Source organism: Nicotiana tomentosiformis, chromosome 5, assembly GCF_000390325.3.
Source record: "Nicotiana tomentosiformis chromosome 5, ASM39032v3, whole genome shotgun sequence".
NCBI lineage: Eukaryota > Viridiplantae > Streptophyta > Magnoliopsida > Solanales > Solanaceae > Nicotiana > Nicotiana tomentosiformis.
In genome coordinates this window covers 56,305,867-56,328,355 of record NC_090816.1, presented here as the reverse complement: position 1 = coordinate 56,328,355, position 22,489 = coordinate 56,305,867, and the positions used below count along the sequence as shown (strand labels likewise).

Genomic DNA, 22,489 nt, shown 5'->3' with positions numbered 1-22,489 from the left:
AAGCATCACAAGAAAATTTATCATTTGTAAGAATCTCCAGGTTCTTTAATGGATGCCCACTCGAATTTTCAATAATTCGTCTCATCATTATTGATCAAGGATGGCCCAAACGGTCATGCCAAAGCACAAAAGTATTTGAATTAGTAAACTTCCGGTTTACGATAGATTGTGCTTCAACTGTACTAATCTTTGAATAGTATAAGCCAACAGATAAAGTTGGTAAATTTTCTACAATGCAATTATGGCCAGAAATATTCTTTGTAATACAAAGATATTCCATATTCATTTCATCTATCGTCTCAACATGATACCCATTTCGGCGAATATTTATAAAACTCAACAAGTTTCTTCGAGACTTGGAGGAGAATAATGCATTGTCTATAATAAGTTTTGTTCCCTTAGACAGAAATACAATAGCTCTTCCGGAGCCTTCAATCAAACTTATATTACCAGAAATTGTAGAAACATTTGCTTTTTTCTTATGCAAATAAGAAAATTATTTATGATATTTGAATATGGCATGAGTTGTCCCACTATCAATTATATGAATATCTTCATAATTGCTCTTTGATCCAAACATAATTTGAGGATTATCCATATTCTTCAAAATGACATAAACAAAATAAATATGATAGTAAACATTATTATCAAAGCATAACTTTTATTTATGTACAACTATTACATAACCATACTATCTATTACAAACAATAAAAATTAAAATATTTACATCTCTACAGATTCATCACCGATCACATGACTTGTTTCTCCTTTCGGGAGTGCAAAGTAATCAGCTACATCCAAATGCATGAAGTCTAAATTATCTTCAGAAATAAAATTTGCTTCAGTATTTTTCTCAGTCTTCTTCAGGGAGGCTTGATACAGCTCAACCAGGTGCTTTGGCGTAACCAGTGCCCTTTTCCTCCACATCTATAGCATGCATTTTTTGCGTTTGCTGCTTGCATCGCTTCATGCTTTTGTTCATTCCTTTTCCACTGCTGGTGGTAAGGATGATTCTTTGGTGCATTATTATTACCATGATTAGTGTTTCTTCACCGACCACGGTCATGACCACGACTGGGCCCACGTCCTCTTCAATGCTTAGCTTGGTGGAAGTTCGTCTCATTCACTTCAGGGAATGGACGAGAACCAATAGGTCGACTTTCATGATTTTTTATTAATAGTCCATTATGTTGCTCGACTACAAAAAGATGTGAGATAAGTTCAGAATACTTTTTGAATCCCATCTCTCGATATTGCTGTTGCAGGAGCATGTTCGAGACATGAAAAGTGGTGAAAATTTTCTCAAATATATCATGATCAATAATATTATCACCACATAATTTTAATTGGGAAATAATTCTGAACATAGCAGAATTATACTCACTGATAGATTTAAAATCTTGTAGCCTTAAATGAGTCCAATCATATCGTGCCTGTGAAAGAACGACCATCTTCAGGTGGTCATATCTATCTTTCAAATTATCCGACAGTATGACTGAATCTTTAAAAGTAAGATATTTCATTTTCAGGCCCTCATCAAGGTGATGACGTAGGAATATCATTGCTTTGGCACGATCTTGGTTTGATGCCTGATTTTTGTCCTTGATGGTATCTGCCAGACCCATCGTATCAAGATGAATTTCGGCATCAAGCACCCAAGACATGTAGCTTTTGCCCGATATATCCAAGGCTACAAATTCAAGTTTAGAAAGATTTGACATTATTTAGAAAAAGAAAGTTCGTACCTATGATACTTTCAAAGTATTTGTTCGAGATGACAGAGTCTTGTGCTGATAACGTGTAAAGTAAATAAACCGAAGACAAGTATAGAGAGAGATTGATATATTATTCAAATTTCAAACTTATATATATAATGAACTGAAAACTCCTCTATTTATAGAAGAAAGGAAGTAGCTGCGAGGCTTTTCAGGAAGCAACTGCAAGGCTTTTCTTTAGCTGCTTGTAAGCTGTCTGCATGAGCTCCTTGCAACCTGCCTGTTTAATAAGAAGCTGCTGCAAATTATTTCATTGAGCTACTTGCAACCTGCCTGCATCAGCTGCTTGTAGATAAACTGTACTAAATGGATAATCTTTTTCAGGAAGATTATCTATAGCGGAGTAATAAATGGACATCCACAATATAATTATTTTCATAACAGATTTAAAAAAAAAAGTGAATTTTTTTTTGGAAAAAGAAGGAAAATTTTTCCGGGATCCTAGAGTACTAGATCCAAATGTACATCCACACCACACCAATAAGAAAATCCCCATATAGAACTTAAGAGATGACCTTGAGCCTAGAGACTATTTAGCGGACTACTCCTTCCATCCTTCTTTGTCCTCCCCCTCCTTTTCAAAATCGCGCCTAGTACTTCCGACTCTCATTTTTATTTATAAGCTCCCAAGCAAGCTTTATTTTCTGTAAAGAACTAGACTTTAATTGCCATTTGCCCTCGACTTTTACATACCCAAAAAATACGTATAAAAGTTGTTAATTTTCGGCTTTCTAACTTTAAACCCAAGACTTCTACTCCTTTACAAAGAGTTTGTATTTTCATTGTTTTGGCTCCAGAAAAAGTTTATAAGAAAGGCTTTTGCTTATATCTGATTTGCCCAACTTGAAGACGGTGGTATTTGGAAGGCTAAAATACAGAAACATAGTTAAGGTTTTAGGTTGGGGTTTCGTGAAAATGGATAAAAAGAAAGTGGCAGTGCCATTGGTTTGCCATGGTCATTCACGTCCAGTGGTTGATTTGTTCTATAGCCCAGTTACCTCTGATGGGTTCTTCCTCATTAGCGCCAGCAAAGGTATGTCTTTTTGCTCTTTCCTTATTTCCAGTTTGTTTAGTTCAAAAAATAGTTTTTGAGGTCAAAGCAATTAAATAAAATAATTTGGGTTTTCAACAACCGATTTACTTCACTTTTCCAAATATAATTGATGCGAAAAAAGAGTAATAATAATAAAGAAATAAATTGAGAGAATAAAGGAAATAGAAATCTTATTGATGATTGCAGCCTTTCTCCAGTAGGCAAGAAATAGTCTTCCATTAATAGAGAATAGTAAGAGAATTCTATAATTGACAATATGACTTAGTAGAATTTTTGTTGGGGATACAAGATATGGAAGGGAGATTTAAATAGTACTATCACTCGTAACCATTTGCGTTGTTTAGCTCTTGCTTGTTTCTGTTATTTATTGCATTAATTGCCCGTTACGTGATTGATTTGTAACGATTGAGATAATAATAGTAAATCGCGTGTAATCAGGGATTGACTGTTCCTTTCCATATTCGTAGCTGTTAATGACTTTAATCATCAGTGCCATGGCTATTCTTTTATGTTTAACCTCGAAGCTAACAGGCACGGTGCATACACAAACAACCCCGAGGATGTTGTTTATATCATCTGAACACGTCATTCTTTTTTGTTGTAATAACATCCATGACACCTGTTGTCATGATATAAATTCACGTGGCAAGTTTATTTTCCACTAATACAGATAGTCCCTCCACTTCATGAATATTCTCAACTGAATATTCGGGAAGTAGAGATTTTATTTATGGTGGGAATGTTTTGCCGCCTCCTCCCGAGATAATTATGACGTGTTGCAGAAGTGATGAGACATGCACTTCTCCTTCTATTTAATGCTCGAGACACATGTCTTGTCGTGATTCGTTCTAAATTCTGCATCGGTTTTCCAGGCACAAACGACTCTGTTAATTTAATATGACAGTTCCATGATGACCGTCTGTGATGATATATCTTTCCCTTATAAATACGGAAGCTTAAATCCTCAAAATTCTCCTTGTACTTTCTTTCACCTCTTTCTTCTTCTCCAAACCCTTTCTCTAGCTCTTCACTCTTCTTTTGATTTCATTCTTTCTTATTTTCAATGACTTCCAATTCTTCTACTTTTGCTGCTTCCCTTCGTCGTGCTATTATAGTCGACAATCTTCCTTCTACGGTGGCTCTAGTTAGGAATAGAAAAGGTGGTAGAAGGCTTCGTAGCATTGGTTCTATAGCAAATAGAAATACTTCCTCTTCCACCAGAGGGGATTCTTCAAAATCCGCATCTTCTTCTAGAACTAGGGCGTCTTCTACCCCTGAATCTTCTTCTAAAGGCAAAGCCAACAATTCAAGTTAACGACCGCTGAAGTAGCGGTGGCAAAGGTTGAGGTAAATTAAGCGGAGAAGGAGAAGGCTAAAATGGAGGATAATTTTGCCAAGCAACATTCTATGGCCACAGAAGAGATTCGAAGTTTGAAAGGTCTTCTTATGATGCTACCGAAGTAGAGAAAGAAAATTTGCGGCTTGAAGTTGATCAATTGGAAAAAGAGTATGAGAATTGACTATGGATTTAAGTTGGGCTTATCTCTGCACCCGTTTTGAGACTTTGACTGAAGCCAACTAGGAAGGTATTGACCTCGAAGCTGAACTTGCCAAGGCTAAGGAAGCTATTGAAGTGTCTCAGCAAGGTCAAAGCTTTTCCACTCCCAATAAAGAAAGTTGTAGGGGTGATATGAGTAAGGGAGATGTGGAGGTAGATCCTCAACCTTCATCTTTGAGTCTCCGAATTAATTCTCCTTCAACTGCGGTTCCTTCCCCAATTGATTATCCTCCTTCTCAAGATGTTCCTTCCGAGCCTTAGCTTTTATTTTTGCCGAGTTTTTGTGTTTAAGTTTGTTTTTGGAGATATTTTTATATCAAACATGTTTCGTTTTGCTCGTTCAATTTTTCCCGAGTCTTTTATTGCATTACTTTTATGCTTTGATTAAGTGAATGCCTTATTGTTGCCGTAGCTAAACATATACGGTCTTAATCGTAAAAGAGGGACCTTTCATGCAATCGGCACTAATGAAGATGACGTCTCATCTTTATATTAGTGTAAAAAAATGAAATAACTTGAGAAGTTTTCTTTAAACTTACAAAGCAAATATTCATTTATGAGATCATTACAACTGCTTTCTTGTAGCAAAATTATTTCATACTTTACAAGTTCTCAGGAATATTTTATCCCGTGACTACTTGAATTGAAATTTCTTGAATTCTCTTTGAAATCTTCACTTCTTCTTGGAATTCTTTTCCTTCGCGTCTTCTTGGAAATCTTCTTGAGATGATAACTCTTATATAGTCCCCCAATGTTTGAGTTTAAAGTATGAAAAATTGAACACTGGATTTTCGAGGGAATTTCAATGACTTCTCTCCTTGGTCCTTTTTCTGAAATGGAAACATGCACGGGACTCGAGACTTTTAGATGAAGACTGTGCTTAATCTCCTCCGTCAGAATTATTGTAACGTTGACCGGTAATAATTAAGTGTTCTGCCTGTTGGGTCTATTGTTATTATTTGGTTCGGGTTAGCTTTGTGCCTATCATAAAAAAATGTTAGTAAAATTTATATGAACAAATAAATAATTGATTAAAAGATACCTGACCGTGGGTGTCTCTTTAAGTGTACTGCATTCCAATTTGAAGATAGCACTTTCCCGTCCATAGCTCTAATTCATATGCTCCTTTCCCTTCCATGCCACGAACTGCACGGAATTTCAATGACTTCTCTCCTTGGTCCTTTTTCTGAAATGGAAACATGCACGGGACTCGAGACTTTTAGATGAAGACTGTGCTTAATCTCCTCCGTCAGAATTATTGTAACGTTGACCGGTAATAATTAAGTGTTCTGCCTGTTGGGTCTATTGTTATTATTTGGTTCGGGTTAGCTTTGTGCCTATCATAAAAAAATGTTAGTAAAATTTATATGAACAAATAAATAATTGATTAAAAGATACCTGACCGTGGGTGTCTCTTTAAGTGTACTGCATTCCAATTTGAAGATAGCACTTTCCCGTCCATAGCTCTAATTCATATGCTCCTTTCCCTTCCATGCCACGAACTAAATACGGACCTTCCCATCTCGGGCCTAATTTTCCTGAATTTACCGCTTATGTAGACTGGAGCACCTTTCTAAGGATAAAGTCCCCAATTTTGAAATGTCGTAAATTTGCTCTTATTATAGTATCGCTCTATCCCTTTGCTTTTGAGCTTCCATTCATATCAATGCTAACTCCCTTCGCTCCTCTGTCATATCCAGATATGTGCGTAGTGCCTCGTCATTCGATAGTCCACTTACGTGATTATATCTCGACTCGGTTCTCCTATCTTCACTGGAATCAAGCTTAAGTGTTGTAAACAAGTGAAAAAGGAGTTTCTCCCGCACTTGTTTTTGATATTGTTTTATAGGCCTATAACACTCTTGGTAACACCTCAGCCATTTACCTTTTGCTGCTTCAACCGTTTCTTCACATTATTGATAATTATCTTGTTTATCGACTCTGCTTGTCATTAGCAATGGGATGATATGGTGACAAAGTTATTTTCTTGATTTTCCAACTTTAAAAAAATTCGTTGCTCTTTGCCCCCACAAATTATGGTCCATTGTCACACATGATTTTCCTTGAAACTCCAAATCGGCAAATTATATTTCTCCAAATGAAGTCTATGACTTCTTTTTCTCGTACCTATTTGAAGGTACCTACTTCTACCCACTTAGAAAAATAATCAGTTAAAACCAGCAAAAGCCTTACCTTTCCCGACGCTTGAGGTAATGGACATACGATATCCATCCTCACTTCATAAACGGCCACGGTGCGAGCGCTGAATGTAGTCTGGTTAATGCAATTGATTTGTGTACCATTGACACTTATCACATCTTTTCACGAAATTTTCTGCTTCTTCTTCCATTCGTGGCCAATAATACCCCGTTCTTATAAATTTTTTTACCAATGACTACCACTTGCTTGACTGCCATACTGTTGCTCATGCACTTCTCGCATAACATATTCAGTTTGTCCAGGCCGCGATATTTAGTCAAAGGACCACTAAACATTTTTCGATACACATTCCCTTCTACCAAGCAATAGCGAGCAACTTGTATTCATAGCCGTTGAGATTGTTTTTTAATCTTCACGCAATATTCTATGCTGCAAATAATTCATAAATTCATTTCGCCAATCCTATATTAAGCTATTAAAATTTACCTCGCTTTTTTGGTTGATCGAGTGACGAATGAAATAGATGCACCACTATTGCATTTTCAGAGTTGGTTATATCCGCTATCGATCCAAGGTTCGCTAACGCACCTGCTTCTGCATTTTCTTCCCTTGGGATTTGAGTAGCTTTCCATTCTCGGAACTGATGTAACAAATCCCATACCTTTTCTCGGTACTGTTGCATTCGTAACTCTCATTCCATGTAATTTCCTTGCATTTGGTTAACTACCAGCGGAGAGTCAATTTTAATTTCGATCTACTCAACTCTCATTTCTTTTGCGAGTTCCAAACTTGCAACCATTGCTTCATACTCGGCTTCATTATAAGTAATAAGATAACATTTATCGCTTGTCTAACAATTTCCCTAGTGGGTGCAATCAAAATAATACCCAAACCTGCTCCTTTTACATTAAAGGATCCATCCGTGTATGAAGCCCAAGTCCCCAGATTGGACCCGGTGCTGATAGATACCTCTTTTTCAGCTTCGGGAAGTAGGTTCGAGCTAATGTCTGCTACAAAATCTGCTAGTACATGTGACTTTATGGTAGCTCGTAGTTGATAAATAATATCATATGCACTAAGTTCTATTGCCCATTTGACTAATCTTCCGATAACCCATGCTTATATAAAATTTACATAATGGAAAAGTTGTCACAACAGATATGGGGTGACATTAAAAATAAGTTCATAATTTCTTGATGCCATTATTAGTGCCAATGCTGATTTTTTTAAATGTGGATATGTTGTCTCAACTTCTAATAATGCTTTAATAACATAACAGATAAGAGATTGCATACCTTTTTCTTCTCGAACCAAAACTGTACTCACCGATACTTCAAACATGGCAAGGTAAACAATCAACCTTTCCCCCTCCTTTGGCTTTGATAGCAAAGGTGGCTTTGAAAGATAGGTTTTCAAATCCCTCGATGCTTGTTGGCATTCATTTGTCCATTCAAACTTGCTTTGCTTTTTCAGCAACGAGAAAAATTTGAAACATCTTTAAGAGGATTTGAATATGAATCTCTCCAGGGTTGCTGCTCTCCCCGTGAGTCTCTGTACTTCTTTTTTGCTTGTAAGTACATCCGAGATTTCTTCAATAGCTTTGATTTAGCTGGATTCACCTTGACCCCTCTGTTAGAAACAAGAAAGCCTAAAAACTTACTTGATGCAACATCGAATGCATATTTCTCTTCAACTTCATGATGCACTTTCAAAGAATTACAAATGTTTCTTTCAAATGCTCGAGATGATCTTCAATGTTCACTTCCATAGTCTTCTCCAAATGTTCTTAGAACATTTTGGTTACCAACCTTTGATATGTGGCTCCAACGTTCTTTAGACCAAAGGGCATAATCTTGTAATAATAAATCCCCTGTCTGTAATGAAAGAAGTTTTTTCCTTGTTCTCGGGATCCATTTTAATTTGATTATATCCATAATAACCATTTAAAAAAATGAAAAGCTCATGGCCAACATTAGAATCAATTAATTGATCAATATGCGGTAAATGAAATGAATCTTTAGGACATGCTTTGTTCAAATCAGTATAGTCTACGCATACTCGCCATTTACCATTCTTTTTTGGAACTACGACAGTATTTGCTAGCCAATCAGGGTATTTTACCTCACGTATGAAACCGATTTTCAAGAGTTTACTTACATCTTCCTGTATTACCTGATTTTTGAAAGCACCTTATTTCCTCTCCTTTTGCTTTAACGGTGGGTGTAATTGATCTTCATTAAGTTTGTGAGTCATTACCTCCGGTGGAATTTATGTCATATCTGAATGCGACCAAGCAAAACAATCAGAGTTAGCCCGTAAAAATTCAATTATTTTATGCTTTAGCTCCGGGCTAAGGTTTGTTCCAATATAAACTCTTCTCTTGGGCCAGTGGATGAATAAGATAACAGCCTCGAGCTCCTCTGATGTTGTTTTAATTGTTTCATTCTCCTCTGGTTTGCCGTCTATATCAGCTTCGATGCCCGTATCTGATACTACAGTCGCTGAGGGCTCAGTAGTTTCCTTAGCTTGCACTGTAATTGCTATTTTTCTTCTCCATCCTTGGTTGTTCCACTTGCAACAGCCGCCGTATTTGTTTCTCGTGCTGCTCATTGATCTCCCCTAATCTGTAGAATTCTCCATTGTGATGAGGATTTAATAATTTGATGCAAAGTTGAGGATAATGCATCCATCTCATGAATCCATGATCTTCCTAGAATTATTTTATAAGTCATATCAGCTTTCACCACTTGAATTTTATAGCCCGTTTGGCCAAGCTACAAAAATCAGCTTATTTTGAGAAGTGTTTTTTTCTCAAAAGTGCTTTTCTCAAAAGTACTTTTGGTGAGAAGCAGTTTTTGTTTGGCTAATTAATTTGAAAAACACTTCTAAGCAACAATTAGTGTTTGGCCAAGCTTTTAAAAACCGCTTCTAAATGTATTTTTCTCAAAAGTGCTTTTCAAAAAAGTGCTTTTGGAGAGAAGCTACTTTTTTCCGCTTCTCCAAAACTGCTTCTGCTTCTCAAAATCACTTTTTTTCTTCCAAAAGCTTGGCCGTATACTCCAACTTTGAAAAATAATTCAAAAAAAGTGCTTGTACGATTGGAGAAGCTTGACCAAACAGGCTATTAATGTCTTTCACCACTCCATCGGTGAAAGTTGACAATGTGATCTCTCCCTTGGTTATTACACTTGAATTGTCAAATTCGGACAGAGATCGAGCTTCAGACATTATCCGATCCGTTGTTTGCATTTCATTAACCGTGTAGTAATATAATATTTACCGAATTAATCAAAACTTGTTTTACATTAGTATCATGAACAAGTAGAGAAATTACCAATGCATCATATGGGGTATGAACAAGCCATCTGCGTCTTCATCGTCAAATGTTATGCTCTCCCCTTCCAGAATTTGTCGAATGCGTTTCCCATCGTTATGGATATTGTAGTTGTTCTCTTTGTCCCCGTGTATGTTACCCCATTGACCTCTTCACCTCCGGTTATGACGTTCACTGTCCTTTTAGGTGATGGAGGCTTTGGTGATTCCTCTCTATTCTTCATGTAAGCCTGTTTACCCTTTTCACTAAATAAATCCGTAAGGTAACCTTTCTTCAACAAGTAGTCAACCTCTCCTTGTAAGAGCTTGCAATCCGCTGTTTTGTGCCCATGATTATTGTGAAATTCACACCAAACTCCTGACTTATTTTGCTTGGATCTGACCTCATCTCTCTTGGCCTTCGTATCTTATATCCCATGCTTCTTAATACCACTACTAATTCTGAAGTACTTGCATTAAAATTGTAATCCGCTAATTTTGGTCCGGGACTCTGGTCGTTATTCCTCGTTACTTCTCGTTCTTTTCCAGCTCGTGAAGAACTTACCTCCCTCTGCCTTGACCTTTGATCAGATCGTACCTATTCTGGTTTTTGCACGTGATCTCGCTTCGCTGGTCCCATATAAGGCTCATACCTATTTTATGCAATTTCTTCGCTCTGACTCTGATCTTTTAGGCTCGAACCTGTCTTCCACCTTTGGATGGGACATCGTGCCTTCGTCTATTCGAAGCTTCATGCTGTACCTGTTGTAGACATCATTCCAAGTAGTTGGTGGAAATTATCGTAAACTTTCCTTCAACCTTCTCGTAGCTTCTGAACTTATCTCCTTCAAGTTTCTTGCAAAAGCTATTACTGCCCAATTATCAGGTACGGGAAGTAACAATATTCTTTCTCGCCGGAAGCGGTGCACAAATTCTCAGAGTAATTCAGTGCTTCCTTGTTGTATTTTAAAGATGCCTCCATTTGTTTCTCGACTTTTTGGGCTCCCGAATGTGCTTTAATAAATGAATCTGCAAGCTCAGCAAACGATTCAATTGAATTTTCAGGTAAAAGAGAATACCATGTTAATGCTCCTTTTGTAAGGGTTTCACCAAATTTTATCACCGACTCTATTTCTTGCTTAGTCAAATCATTGCCTTGACTCATGTGAAAAATGCAGTCACATGGTCTCGTGGATCAGAGGTTCCATCGTATTTGGGAATATCCGGCATCTTGAATTTCTTAGGAATGAGCAAAGGTGCAACACTAGGTTTACATGGTTGTGAATATTTGTCCATATCCACACCTTTGATTACTGGCGGTACACCCGATATTTATTCTATCCATTTGGTTTGTTCCTTGAGTTGTTTCTGCTAGGTTAGAACTAAATTTTGTAAATCAGGATTACTTGGAGTACCTGCCTCCTACTCCAGAGCTGCTTGGAATTTCTCTACTTCCTGAATTTTCAAGCCCTGAATTAGGATTTTATGTGGTTGTGTTAACTGGCTCGTAATGCCTCTCCAATTTGCTGAGCAATGAATTGTTTTAACTCTTCCTGCAAACTTGATTGTTCTTCATTGCACTGCTCGATACTATGATCAGCAAATCTGACTGGTGAATTATCACGTGAATGTTGTGGAGAATGTGTAGGCGAATTTCTTGGAGAAGATTCCCCTTGTCCATTCCCCTGCTGAGTAATTTGATTAGTTCCAGACATGATTTGTCGATAAAGTGAAAATATAAATGGAAAGTTGAAAGATTGTTAGATTCCCGACAACGCTGCCAAACTGTTTAACCCCAAAAATAGTTTTTGAGATTCAAAGCAAATAAAATAATTCGGGTTTCCAACAACCGATTTACTTCACTTTTCTAGATATAATTGATGTGAAAAAAGAATAATAATAACAAATAAATAAACTTAGAGAATAAAGGAAATAGAAATCTTATTGATGATTGCAGCCTTTCTCCAGTAGGCAAGAAATAGTCTTCCAATAATAGAGAACAGTAAGAGAATTCTATAATTGACAATATGACTTCGTAGAATTTTTGATGGGGATACAAGCTATGGAAGAGGGATTTAAATAGTACTATCACTAGTAACCATTTGCCTTGTTTAGCTCCTGCTCGTTTCTGTCATTTATTGCAATAATTGCCCATTACATGATTGATTTGTAACGGTTGGGATAATAATAGCAAATTGCGTGTAATCAGGGATTGATTGTTCCTTTTTATATTCGTAGCTGTTAATGACTTTAATCATTAGCCCGTGACTATTCTTTTATGTTTAATCTCGAAGCTAACATGCATGGTGCATACGCAAGCAACCCCGAGGGTGTTGTTTATACCCTCTGAACACGTCATTCTTCTTTGTCGTAATAATTTCCATGACACCTGTCGTCATGATATAAATCCAGGTGGCATGTTTATTTTCCACTAATGCATAGTTTATGTAATAGTATTTCCTTTTTTCAGTCATTGAACAAAATGACATTCTATATTTGGAAGCAATTTAACTTTTAACGTCCTATTTTACCCTTAATAAGATGATTTATAACGATACAAATATGTTTTAGACCATAAATTTCAAAAGTCTTTTTTTGTGCCCAGCCAAGCACTATCAAGGAGGGAGTTCTATTGTTGCATATTGGTAAGATACTTTATGGTGTGAGCTTTTTTTTTTTTTTTTTTTCATTTCAAACCCCTCCCAAAATTAGGAGGATCTATAGTGTTTCCACACTTCCCCTCCAGCATGACTCGAACCCAGGACCTAACGGTCGTGGGTGGAGGTGCTTTTACCAACTGAGCAAGCCTCAGATTGTAATCATACCGAAGATCGCCCATGTAATTTTGATGTTGGTGTTATCACTTCTTTAAGTCTTATTTTAATTGTACACTGCTAATGGGTGAGAACATGAGTTATCTATCTTTTTGCGAGTATGCTTGCAGTCTGCGCATGCATGCATTTTTTTTTTCTTTGAGAAAGATTTGCGCATGTATGCATTTTCTTTTCGTTTTTATCTTTGGAACTAGGGGCTAGGGTACAGACAGACAGAAAGAAAGAAGAATGCTACTTATTGAAAGGACGAGTAACAGTCAGTACGTTCTGTTGGCTTAAAATTAAGGATCAGCTGAGCTAAATGGATTGTGGTCATGTGGTGGTCGAATAAGCCAACCAACAATTCCCAAATGATATCAGACTATTAACATTGATGAGGGGATTCTCCTCAAATGTAGGTTCCTATGCTTACTTCTTGAAAATGTCCTAGTTCTGATAGTGGCATACTGGAGCTTATGAAAGAGGACTACATTGCGTTTAACAATAATCCAAGAGGAAAATATGTAAGGAAAGCTGTAAGAAAAATTATAAAAGGAAGTTTAAAGGAATGAAAAGGAGTATTAATAAATTGTATTAATGTTTTAATGATTGGATGATGTCCTATATTGGCTGGACTAGTCCCCTGCTCAGTTGGGCTGGTCGAGCCCTCTGTTCGGTTCAGTTACCCCTCAATTCTGCTAAACTAGCCCTGAACTGATCTGTTCCAAATATACTTGGTGCAGAAACTCTTGAAGAAATAGAGTTTTGATGTCAAAGTGTGCTGCACTACACTCTGCACTGGCTTCCCGTATTAGTGTAGATGTCAACCCTATTCCACAAGTAGGTGGAGACATGGGGGGTCAGAAACCTCAACAGGAAGCCTTTCTCAATGAAATAGAAAGTTTAAGCATTTGAAACTTCTTAGGTTTCATGGAGGGTTGGAAACCCCAACATGAAGCCTTTCTCGAAAAATATAAAGTTTAAGCATTTGAAACTTCTGAGGTTTCATGGAGGGTCGGAACCCCCAACAGGAAGCCTTTCTCGATGAAATAGAAAGTTTAAGCTTTTGAAACTTCTTAGTTTTCAAAAATATATAATTTTATATTCAACTGCGTAAAGGTGGACACAGATCTATGAGGATGGGTCTTGCAAGGAAACATGATTTCATATTGAGCAGTTGACTAGTACAAAAAAAGGGCACTGGTTCACGCATTACAGCAAGGGGGATCAAATATTAACTTTTCTCGTGCCTAAGTTACTCTCAAATTGTTTTCCATCTGCAAGCTTGTGTTACATTTTAATTAGGTTCCAAGTACAAGATTATGAGAAGCAATGGAGCTACAAATCAGAAGTTTCAGGTCCTACCTCCTCCTCTGTATTTCCTGCTTCTACTTCTGCTAGTAGCACTGTTTCTTACTATCCCATTTGTTTCTGGTGGGTTTTTTACAAGGAATGTTGTCTCTCTATTCCTGTCCTCCAGTCCTATGGTGGTTAGTCTTTGTTAGAGTGTGTTAGAGTCCCACATTGTTACAAGTTGATCCATCTGCTACAGTAATGGGTGAGGATGCTTTGTGTGATCAAAAGCTAGAAAAAGATTAGGATTACCTGTCATGTGGTTTGTGGACACCCGAATCAATTATCCATTTATTTCAATACGTAACAAGACATGTTTCACCAGATTCAACAAGAGTAGTAATTGAAGCAGATTCCTTAAGTGATTTTTGATACTGGCAGAATCTAACAAATTCTTCCGCAGAAACCAGAACGTACCCCTGGCTTTTTGAATTACTTCCATCATCCATTTTCTTATCCATCACTTTCTCAATGAACCCAACAAAACTTAGTTACAAAATAGACAAACCAATGCTAGTGGCAGAGTCAAACTAACAATGGGAACCAAACATGAGAGACCAAACGTGTATCACCAATCCAGAGCAGTAAAACCAACACAGGGCCAAATAATCATCGCCAAATCAAGAAACTAACAAAGAGTACCAAACAACCAAATCAACAAAATATAATCGAAGTTTCAAATTCTGACTGAGAGCAGAAATGAAGCAACAGAACCTGGAATAGATTTTCACTTTGCAACAACAGTTCGATAATCAGAGCACCACCTGATATACATCGGAAATAGCAAGGCGATGCCGGAGAGATAAATCAGACCTCAAACAGAGGCTTCAGGCGACGTCACGTGCTCGCCGGAAAAATCTGGTCCGAATGACTTCTTCGACGCGTGTAATTCACGTGCTTTTTATCCGGCCACTAGGTTCTCGAGATATGATAGAGATCCAGCGAGACAAAGCTTACTCCGGCAAGACAGAGCTCAACTCCGGCGAAGCCACAGATGTGGCTTTGATACCATGTTGTCTCTTGTACGACCGAAATAACTCTGACATGTATTCTTTAGCGTTATCACTTAGAATACGTACGGAAGCGTTAAATTGAGCTTTGACTTCAGCACACAAGGTAGAAAAGTGAGTAAACACTTCAGAGCGGCTCTTCATAAAGTAAATCCAAGTCATGCGAGAAAAATTATCTACAAAAGTGACAAAATACTTATGCATAGTTTTTGAAACAACAGGACATGGTCCCCAAACATAATAATGCACTAACTCAAAAGCTGACTCTGCTCGCTTATTAACCCCTTGGAGCTAACGAGATGCGATAGTGTTTTGCAAGTCGACATGACTCACAATCCAATGAGGAAATATTCTGAAACTGAGGACAAAACTTCTTCAACGTAGGTAGAGAAGAATGTCCCAATCGACAATGTGCTTCAAATGGAGACACGGCACTGGTGCATGCAATAGACCAAGGCTCCCATTCATAAGAATGTAGAGATCACCAGATAAATGTCCTTTAGCAATAATATGCTTCGTTGTAAGATCATGAAATAGACAATGATCGGAATAGAATGAGATAAAACAATTAAGATCTATGGTGATTTTACTAACAAAAATCAAATTAAAAGCCAACTTTAGTAGACTTAATACAAATGACAGGGTAATAGAAGAGGTTGGTTTTAAACTTACTTTTATGTTTCAAAATTTGGGAGCAGAATAGAAGATTATCTATTAAAAAAGATTGGGAACAGATTATCTACTAAAAAAAGAGAATTTGGGAGCAAATTGAGTTAGGTACATATCTAGGTGAAGTGCTGATATCATACTCCACCAATCTACCATGGTTAAGCATGTAGGTCTCAATTCTCCCGTGGAATACAGAAGAACTAATTTTCCAAATTTGTGATCTCATTTTCAAGATACAGTTGAACTCCAAGTTACCTGAGGTAGTGTTTGGCAAATGGCTTCATTAGAAGTTGCTATAAAAAGTTTTATCTATCTCTTTTTAGTTTTAGCATAGAAGAATTTTGGATTTGAAAGGTTCGACTTAGTTCAACTTTTGCTTAAAAACTAGATTCTGTTCAATCTTGTGGAAAGATGGATTGAGTATACTTTATTTTCTCAAATCCCCTATGACCTTAAAGAAAAAGTGTACCAATCATCAGTCTGAAAAAGTGCGAAGTTCTGCTTGGTCTCTGGTAACCAGACTTCTTTTGTGTCTATAACCAAACTTAACCACCATAACCAGCTTTGGGATGAAACATTATTTGATTAGGAGCACATATATAAGTTGCTACTTTTGGTATGTTGAGAGATATTTATGCACTGTGCAAATGCCTGCATTGCTTTTGGTTATAGGGAAACTAAGGAGTTTTGGAAAAAAAACTGCTGATGATACTTAAAAATTTAAAATTTAATGATATTGATGCTGCCTGAAGATATAAAACACTTAACAAATATTGCGAGCACCAAATAGAATCCCTCAATCACTTTTAGCTCTTGAAAATATAATTTGCATTGAGATATGTGCTTTATGTGGTAAAATTACCACAATGTACAAGAGCTTTCATGTCGTCTTTGCTGGAATTGCATGAGCTAGAGCAAGCTTGATTCTTCTTGAAGTTACGGCCTCATTTGTTTGCTAATAAATGTTCAAATCTTAATCATTCGGATCTCAGTAATTAAGTGCGTTTGTTTTTAGGTCTGAATTTTAATCATGCAGATCTCAATTATTAAGTGCGTTTGTTTTGTTAGCAACTACTCAATGGGTCTGAATAGATCTAATAAGACCTATAACAAAGTTTTAATATCATCGAGATGTTCTTGATTCAAGGATTTCTATAAAGATGACATTTCACCACAACTCCATCCACTTTCACTGCAAACACCACTACCATTGCCGCCACACACCATTATTAACTCCATGGCCGACGCCCACTATTATCAACTACCACCACCACCACCCCCAACCATCCTCAACCACAACGACCACCACCACCAATCATCAGAGTCAATTACCACCACTAGCCACCATTTACAATAATCACCACCAACACTACCGTTAACCTTTACTTTCAGCCACCATCACCACTAGCTACTGCCCACAACCACCACTATTAGTCATCACCACCACCGACCACCATATAGTTTTTTTAAAAATATTTTGTTGATATAGTATTAGATTTAGTATTTTATTTGAATTTTTAGTTATTAATTTTTAAATAAAGACTAGTTCTATATATTCAGATGTTGAGAAAACAAACAGTCTTAATTATTTAGTACTCAAAACTTATTACAACATCTTTAATATTTAGATATGTATTCAGGTTCAAACGTCTTAATCTTAATACACATCTTAATATTCAGATGTATTCAAATTCAGACATCGTAATTTGAATAGAAACAAGCGGGGCCTAAACTTTTGATATCACTAGTCTGTGAAGAGTTATATGCTTTAGGAACATAGCTACCTAGTCTTTTTATCCAATCATAATTGGTGGAAATTACACCTTCAGACTAAAGTTAAAAGTAAAAGAATGCATGTTGTGGGCTTATCCCACATGGAGCTGTTACCGATGTGCAAAATATCATTTCTTTTTCCTCTTAACTTTATGAATTTGGAGTCCTGATTCAGTGATCCAGTTATCTCTAGCATAGGAAAGATTTTGTTGTCGTACTTAATGTTAGAGTTGCCAAAGAAGAATTGGTCCTTTAAGGGAAAGGGTATTTCAAATTTGAATATATGTGGCTTCAGCATGGTGGATTCAATATGACTATTTTTAGAAATGTTGGATGATTGTGAAAAATGATATTCTGACAACATGTAGATTATTTTCATCGAGAAGGGTCAATTGAGAGGAGCTTCAATGCAACATTTATAGCTCTCATCCCCAAAAAGAGAGGAGCTCTGAACATAAAAGATTATAGGCCCATCAGTCTATTGGTGAATTGGGGAATGTCTATAAGATCATAGCTAAAACTTTAACTGAAATATTAAAAAGGGGTTATGAATAAATTGGTGTCGGGCAATCGAAATGCCTTCATAATAGGAGGACAAATTGGAGATGCTTAACGGGTGGCAAATGAATGTCTTGATTATTAGTTGGAAATGAAGAAGAAAGGGGTGATATATAAGTTGGAGCTAGAGAATTCATGTGACCATGTTAATTGGTCTTTTCTTCTTGACATTATGAGGCAAATGAAGTTTGGTGAAAAATGCATCTAATGGATTAAAACTTGCATTTCTACTGTAAGATTTCAGTCTTAACAAATGGGAGTCCAGAAGGTTTTTTAAGTTTCAAAGGGGACTTAGACAGGGAGATTCATTGTCTCTTTTTTTGTTTGTTTGTTTTGTTCTAGTAATGGAAGTCTTAAGCAAAATGCTAAGTAAAGCTTCTAATAGTGGATGTATAAAGGGTTTTGGGATTGAAGATAATGGAAGAAACGTTTTGGAGGTCGGTCATATATAATATGCGGATGACACTCTGGTGCTCTATGAAGCTGATAAATGGCAATTCATGTATGTGAGTATAATTTTGCTTGCTTTTGGGGAAATTTCTGGTTTAAAGATACATCTAAGAGTAGTGTGTTCTATGTTAGTGCTGAGGAGTATATAGAAGAGGTTGCTGATATATTGGGTTGTAGTATTGAAATTTTCCTTGCTACTTATCTGGGATTGCCTTTGGGAGACAAAAGATGTGATGTTAGTATGTGGCAAGGAGTTGTTAATAAGCGTGAAAGGAAATTATCAGCGTAGAAGAAGCTATACCTATCAATTAGAGGAAGATTTATTTTGGTTAACAGTGCATTGGATGGGATTCCAACTTATTTAATGTCTTTGATTCCTATTCCATCAGAAGTGGGAAAAAAGATTAACAAATTGAGGAGGGATTTTATTTGGGAAGGAAATGCTGAGAACAGGAAGATTCATTTGGTAAATTGGGAAAAAATTACAAGATGTAAAGAAGAAGGGGAGGGAGGGGGATTAGGGGTTAGAGATCTAAAAGTGCATAATAAGAGTCTCATGCAAATAGTTGTGGAGATGGAATGATAATAGAGAAGCTATCTGGAAGAATGTTATACATGTAAAGTATGATAGAGAAGGTGTTTTGGGTCCAAATTAAATATCCGCATGGACAGTGTTTTTGAGAGCGTGAAGCGCAGTAAAGTGACAAGGGCTCGGTTCGGTTAAAGCGTGAAGCAAAGCGAAATTTTAGAAATACCAAAATAAATCGTAGAGCACATGAAAAGAGAGAGAGAAGAAGACAAATCGAATTTAATTAAATTAACAAACTGAAAAAAAAGAAGAAATAGAATAATATAAAAATTCAATTTTAAATTAACAAAGCGTAAAAAAACAGTAGAGCATCTGTTAAAAAAACAGTAGAGTACATGAAAAGAAAGAAGAGAAGAAGATAAATAAATAAATAAATTCAATTAAAACTAAGAATTGAAACAAAAAGAAAAAGAAATAATTTAAGTTGCAATTAGTAAATTAACAAAGTGAAAAGAAAGACACAGGATTACACTGAGTTTGTTGTTGTTGTTGTTGAACAGATAGACACAGCGACGCACACAAGAGAGAAACAAAGTGATCATTGTTTTTGATTTTATGGACTTGATAGACTGTCTTTGTGTATCATCAAGTCCCCTTTGTAAACTTCTTGGTACCTTGTTGGTACATTTTCTATTATTAAAACACCTTACCTTATCAAAATAAAGAAAGAAGTTAATATGGAACCTCACATAATGTTATAACAGACATGAGTTTGACATTGATTTTGGACACTAGCTTAAGGTTAGCTATATTTCCAAAGCTTTGAATGTTAAAAAGTAGAGTATTTCATTTATGTATGTCAGATTCCAGCCCAATGCTTAGAAATGGTGAGACTGGAGATTGGATTGGAACATTTGAAGGACATAAAGGAGCAGTATGGAGTTGCTGCTTGGACACAAATGCTTTGCGTGCTGCATCTGGCTCTGCTGACTTCTCTGCGTATGTAAATCTCTGTGGCACTTTCTATCTCACTTTAATTATCATGAACCCGTGTATGGCCCTCCCAAGGTGTTTTTGTAACTATCATTTTGGGGGGGGGGGGGGGGTTGAACTAAGCAGCCAATAGTCCTGTTGTTGATGGTTGTTTTGGAAGTCATGACTTGAATTTTCAGCATCTCTTTTCTTTAGAAGTTGTTCTGATGTCATTCTTGTATATATTTAAGGCTATATTTTCTATATGGATAGCATTTCAGTATTCATAAATGTGCGAAATAATGAAACGATATAGGCTGAGCCTGAATTTCAGGATTTCTTATTAGATAAGCTAAAGTTGATTCAATAGTTGCAACCATCTCAACTTACGGCAAAAAGAAAAGAAAAAGAAAAGGCTGAAAGGATCTTGCTTTTTGTATGTATGCACTTACTCATTGGTGTTTTAGCCCAGTATGACTTGTTAACCCAATGTTTGGTCTGAGAAAATTAATGTAATAAGTCTAGGACTGATTCTGATAAGATGAGTCCTACGTCCTGCACTTCCATTGTACAGCTTTAGGCTTCTTAATAGGTTTTCCGTACTGTTTTTCACTCTATTGCTCCTTTCATAAGGAAAAGATGGAGGAATTAACAAGTTTAGTAGTGCCTCTGTTGAAAAATATGACGTTTGTAATGTCATTTTACCACAGGAAAATTTGGGATGCGTTAACTGGGGATGAACTGCATTCTTTTGCGCATAAGCACATTGTTCGAGCCTGTGCTTTCTCCGAGGTATATAGACCAAGCTCCATGCTACGTTTGTGTTATAAAGCATCATTTATTTAATATTGCTGAACTTTCCACTTCTATTGCTTTTATTTTTCTGGAACAGGATACTTATTTTCTACTTACTGGTGGAGTGGAGAAAGTTTTGCGCGTATATGATATGAATCGCCCTGATGCAGCTCCTCGAGAAGTGGCTAAGACTCCTGGATCAGTCAGAGCTGTTACATGGCTTCACAGCGATCAAACAATTTTAAGTTCCTGTACTGACAGTGGAGGTGTTAGGTATGGTTTTGTCAGTTCAACAGAAATATGCCAAAATTCTGGTCTTATGATCTCTTCGAAGTTTCTATAGGATGACTACCTTTGCGTTTAGGCTGGCATTCTTTATTGAAAAATACCCAGTATTTGAATTGGGTTTGCATTCCTTACTAAGAAGCTTCTCCCAGAGATACCCCCTACCTTCCTTGCTCTTTCTTCTCCTTTTTCTTATTTGGTTGAGGGAAGGCGTTTCAAAATTTTACACGTTGCTGCTCTTGTTTGAGAGTAGCATATTCTTGTGGAAGGGTTTTGATGGCAACCTTTATTAGTACAGAAACCTTTTTTAATGTGATCGTGTGTTCCTTTATTGTGAGTTCTCAAATGATAGGTTTTTTGGCTGCAAATATGCTGCCTTCCTTGATCTAGGTGGATACACCACCCTTGCACAGTCAAAAATGAATAAAACATAGGTGAAAGGCGAAAGTGAAACCTCTACAATAATGGTCATCTGGTTGCTGAGTATTGGGAATATGTTCTGCAATTTAAAATAATTGTTGACAGAGTATTTCATGCTGGTGTGTGTATAATGCTCATATATTGATGTCCGTCTGAAGCAGCTTGTGGGTATTCTAGCATTGATGTATGAGTATTGTTGATTGAATTCCTTTTCCCCTTTGAAGAGTTTACCCCTTTGTACAGTGAGAAATCCTAATTGCTTCCAGAAAAAGTCAGTATAGCCACCTTTACTCTTGCTCTTGTATATTTAATCATTTGATATTGAGAGATCATAACAGGGTCTCTAGGCATCCGTTGTGTTACATTAATTAAAATTTTTATATATGCAGACTGTGGGATGTGAGAACTGGGGATATAGTTCGTACGCTTGAGACAAAGTCCCCAGTGACTAGTGCTGAAGTGAGTCAAGATGGTCGTTACATTACAACTTGTGACGGATTCAGTGTCAAGTTTTGGGATGCAAATCAGTAAGTTCACTACCAAAATTTTCCCTATGAAAAGGGATTTAATAGGTCTATGTCTTTAGTAATGTTGCTTATCATTATCTTTTTGAAGCTTTGGATTGGTGAAGAGCTACAACATGCCATGCACTGTAGAATCAGCTTCCTTGGAACCAAAATATGGGCTCAAATTTGTTGCTGGAGGAGAAGACATGTGGATTCGTGTATTTAATTTCCACACTGGTGAAGAGCTTGGTATGTGTTCCAAACTCTCTGCATCTGCAAAAAAAAAAAATAGTTATGTTAATATGATGTTAAGGATTTATTATACTTTGGGTCAGTCAAGTTTCAGTTGAACTTGTTTTTTTTGGGGGTCTAATATACGACTAGGCAGCATGCCTAATGGTTGTTTTTATTAATAACCCAAATTAAAAAACATCCACTACATAATGTTCAAAATTAGAACTAGCAACAATAAGAAAAGCTATAACCAATAGAGTCAA

General features: G+C 36.7%; 1 protein-coding gene across 4 annotated transcripts in view; it reads left to right on the top strand.

Moving 5' to 3' along the window:
• Window positions 1-2,257: 2,257 nt before the first annotated feature.
• LOC104092241 (uncharacterized) overlaps window positions 2,258-22,489 on the top strand; it is a 31,099-nt gene continuing 10,867 nt past the window's right edge. For 2 of the 4 annotated variants that reach the window (XM_009597779.4, XM_009597776.4), the window contains exons 1-6: window positions 2,258-2,808; window positions 19,878-20,013; window positions 20,697-20,778; window positions 20,879-21,054; window positions 21,876-22,013; window positions 22,102-22,241. In XM_009597779.4, the coding sequence (XP_009596074.1) occupies window positions 2,691-2,808; window positions 19,878-20,013; window positions 20,697-20,778; window positions 20,879-21,054; window positions 21,876-22,013; window positions 22,102-22,241 (790 nt within the window). In that variant the 5' untranslated portion in view covers window positions 2,258-2,690. Of the gene's footprint in view, window positions 2,809-12,464; window positions 12,505-19,877; window positions 20,014-20,696; window positions 20,779-20,878; window positions 21,055-21,875; window positions 22,014-22,101; window positions 22,242-22,489 lie in introns of all 4 variants that reach the window. The other 2 variants (XM_009597775.4, XM_009597778.4) reach the window with 2 other exon arrangements.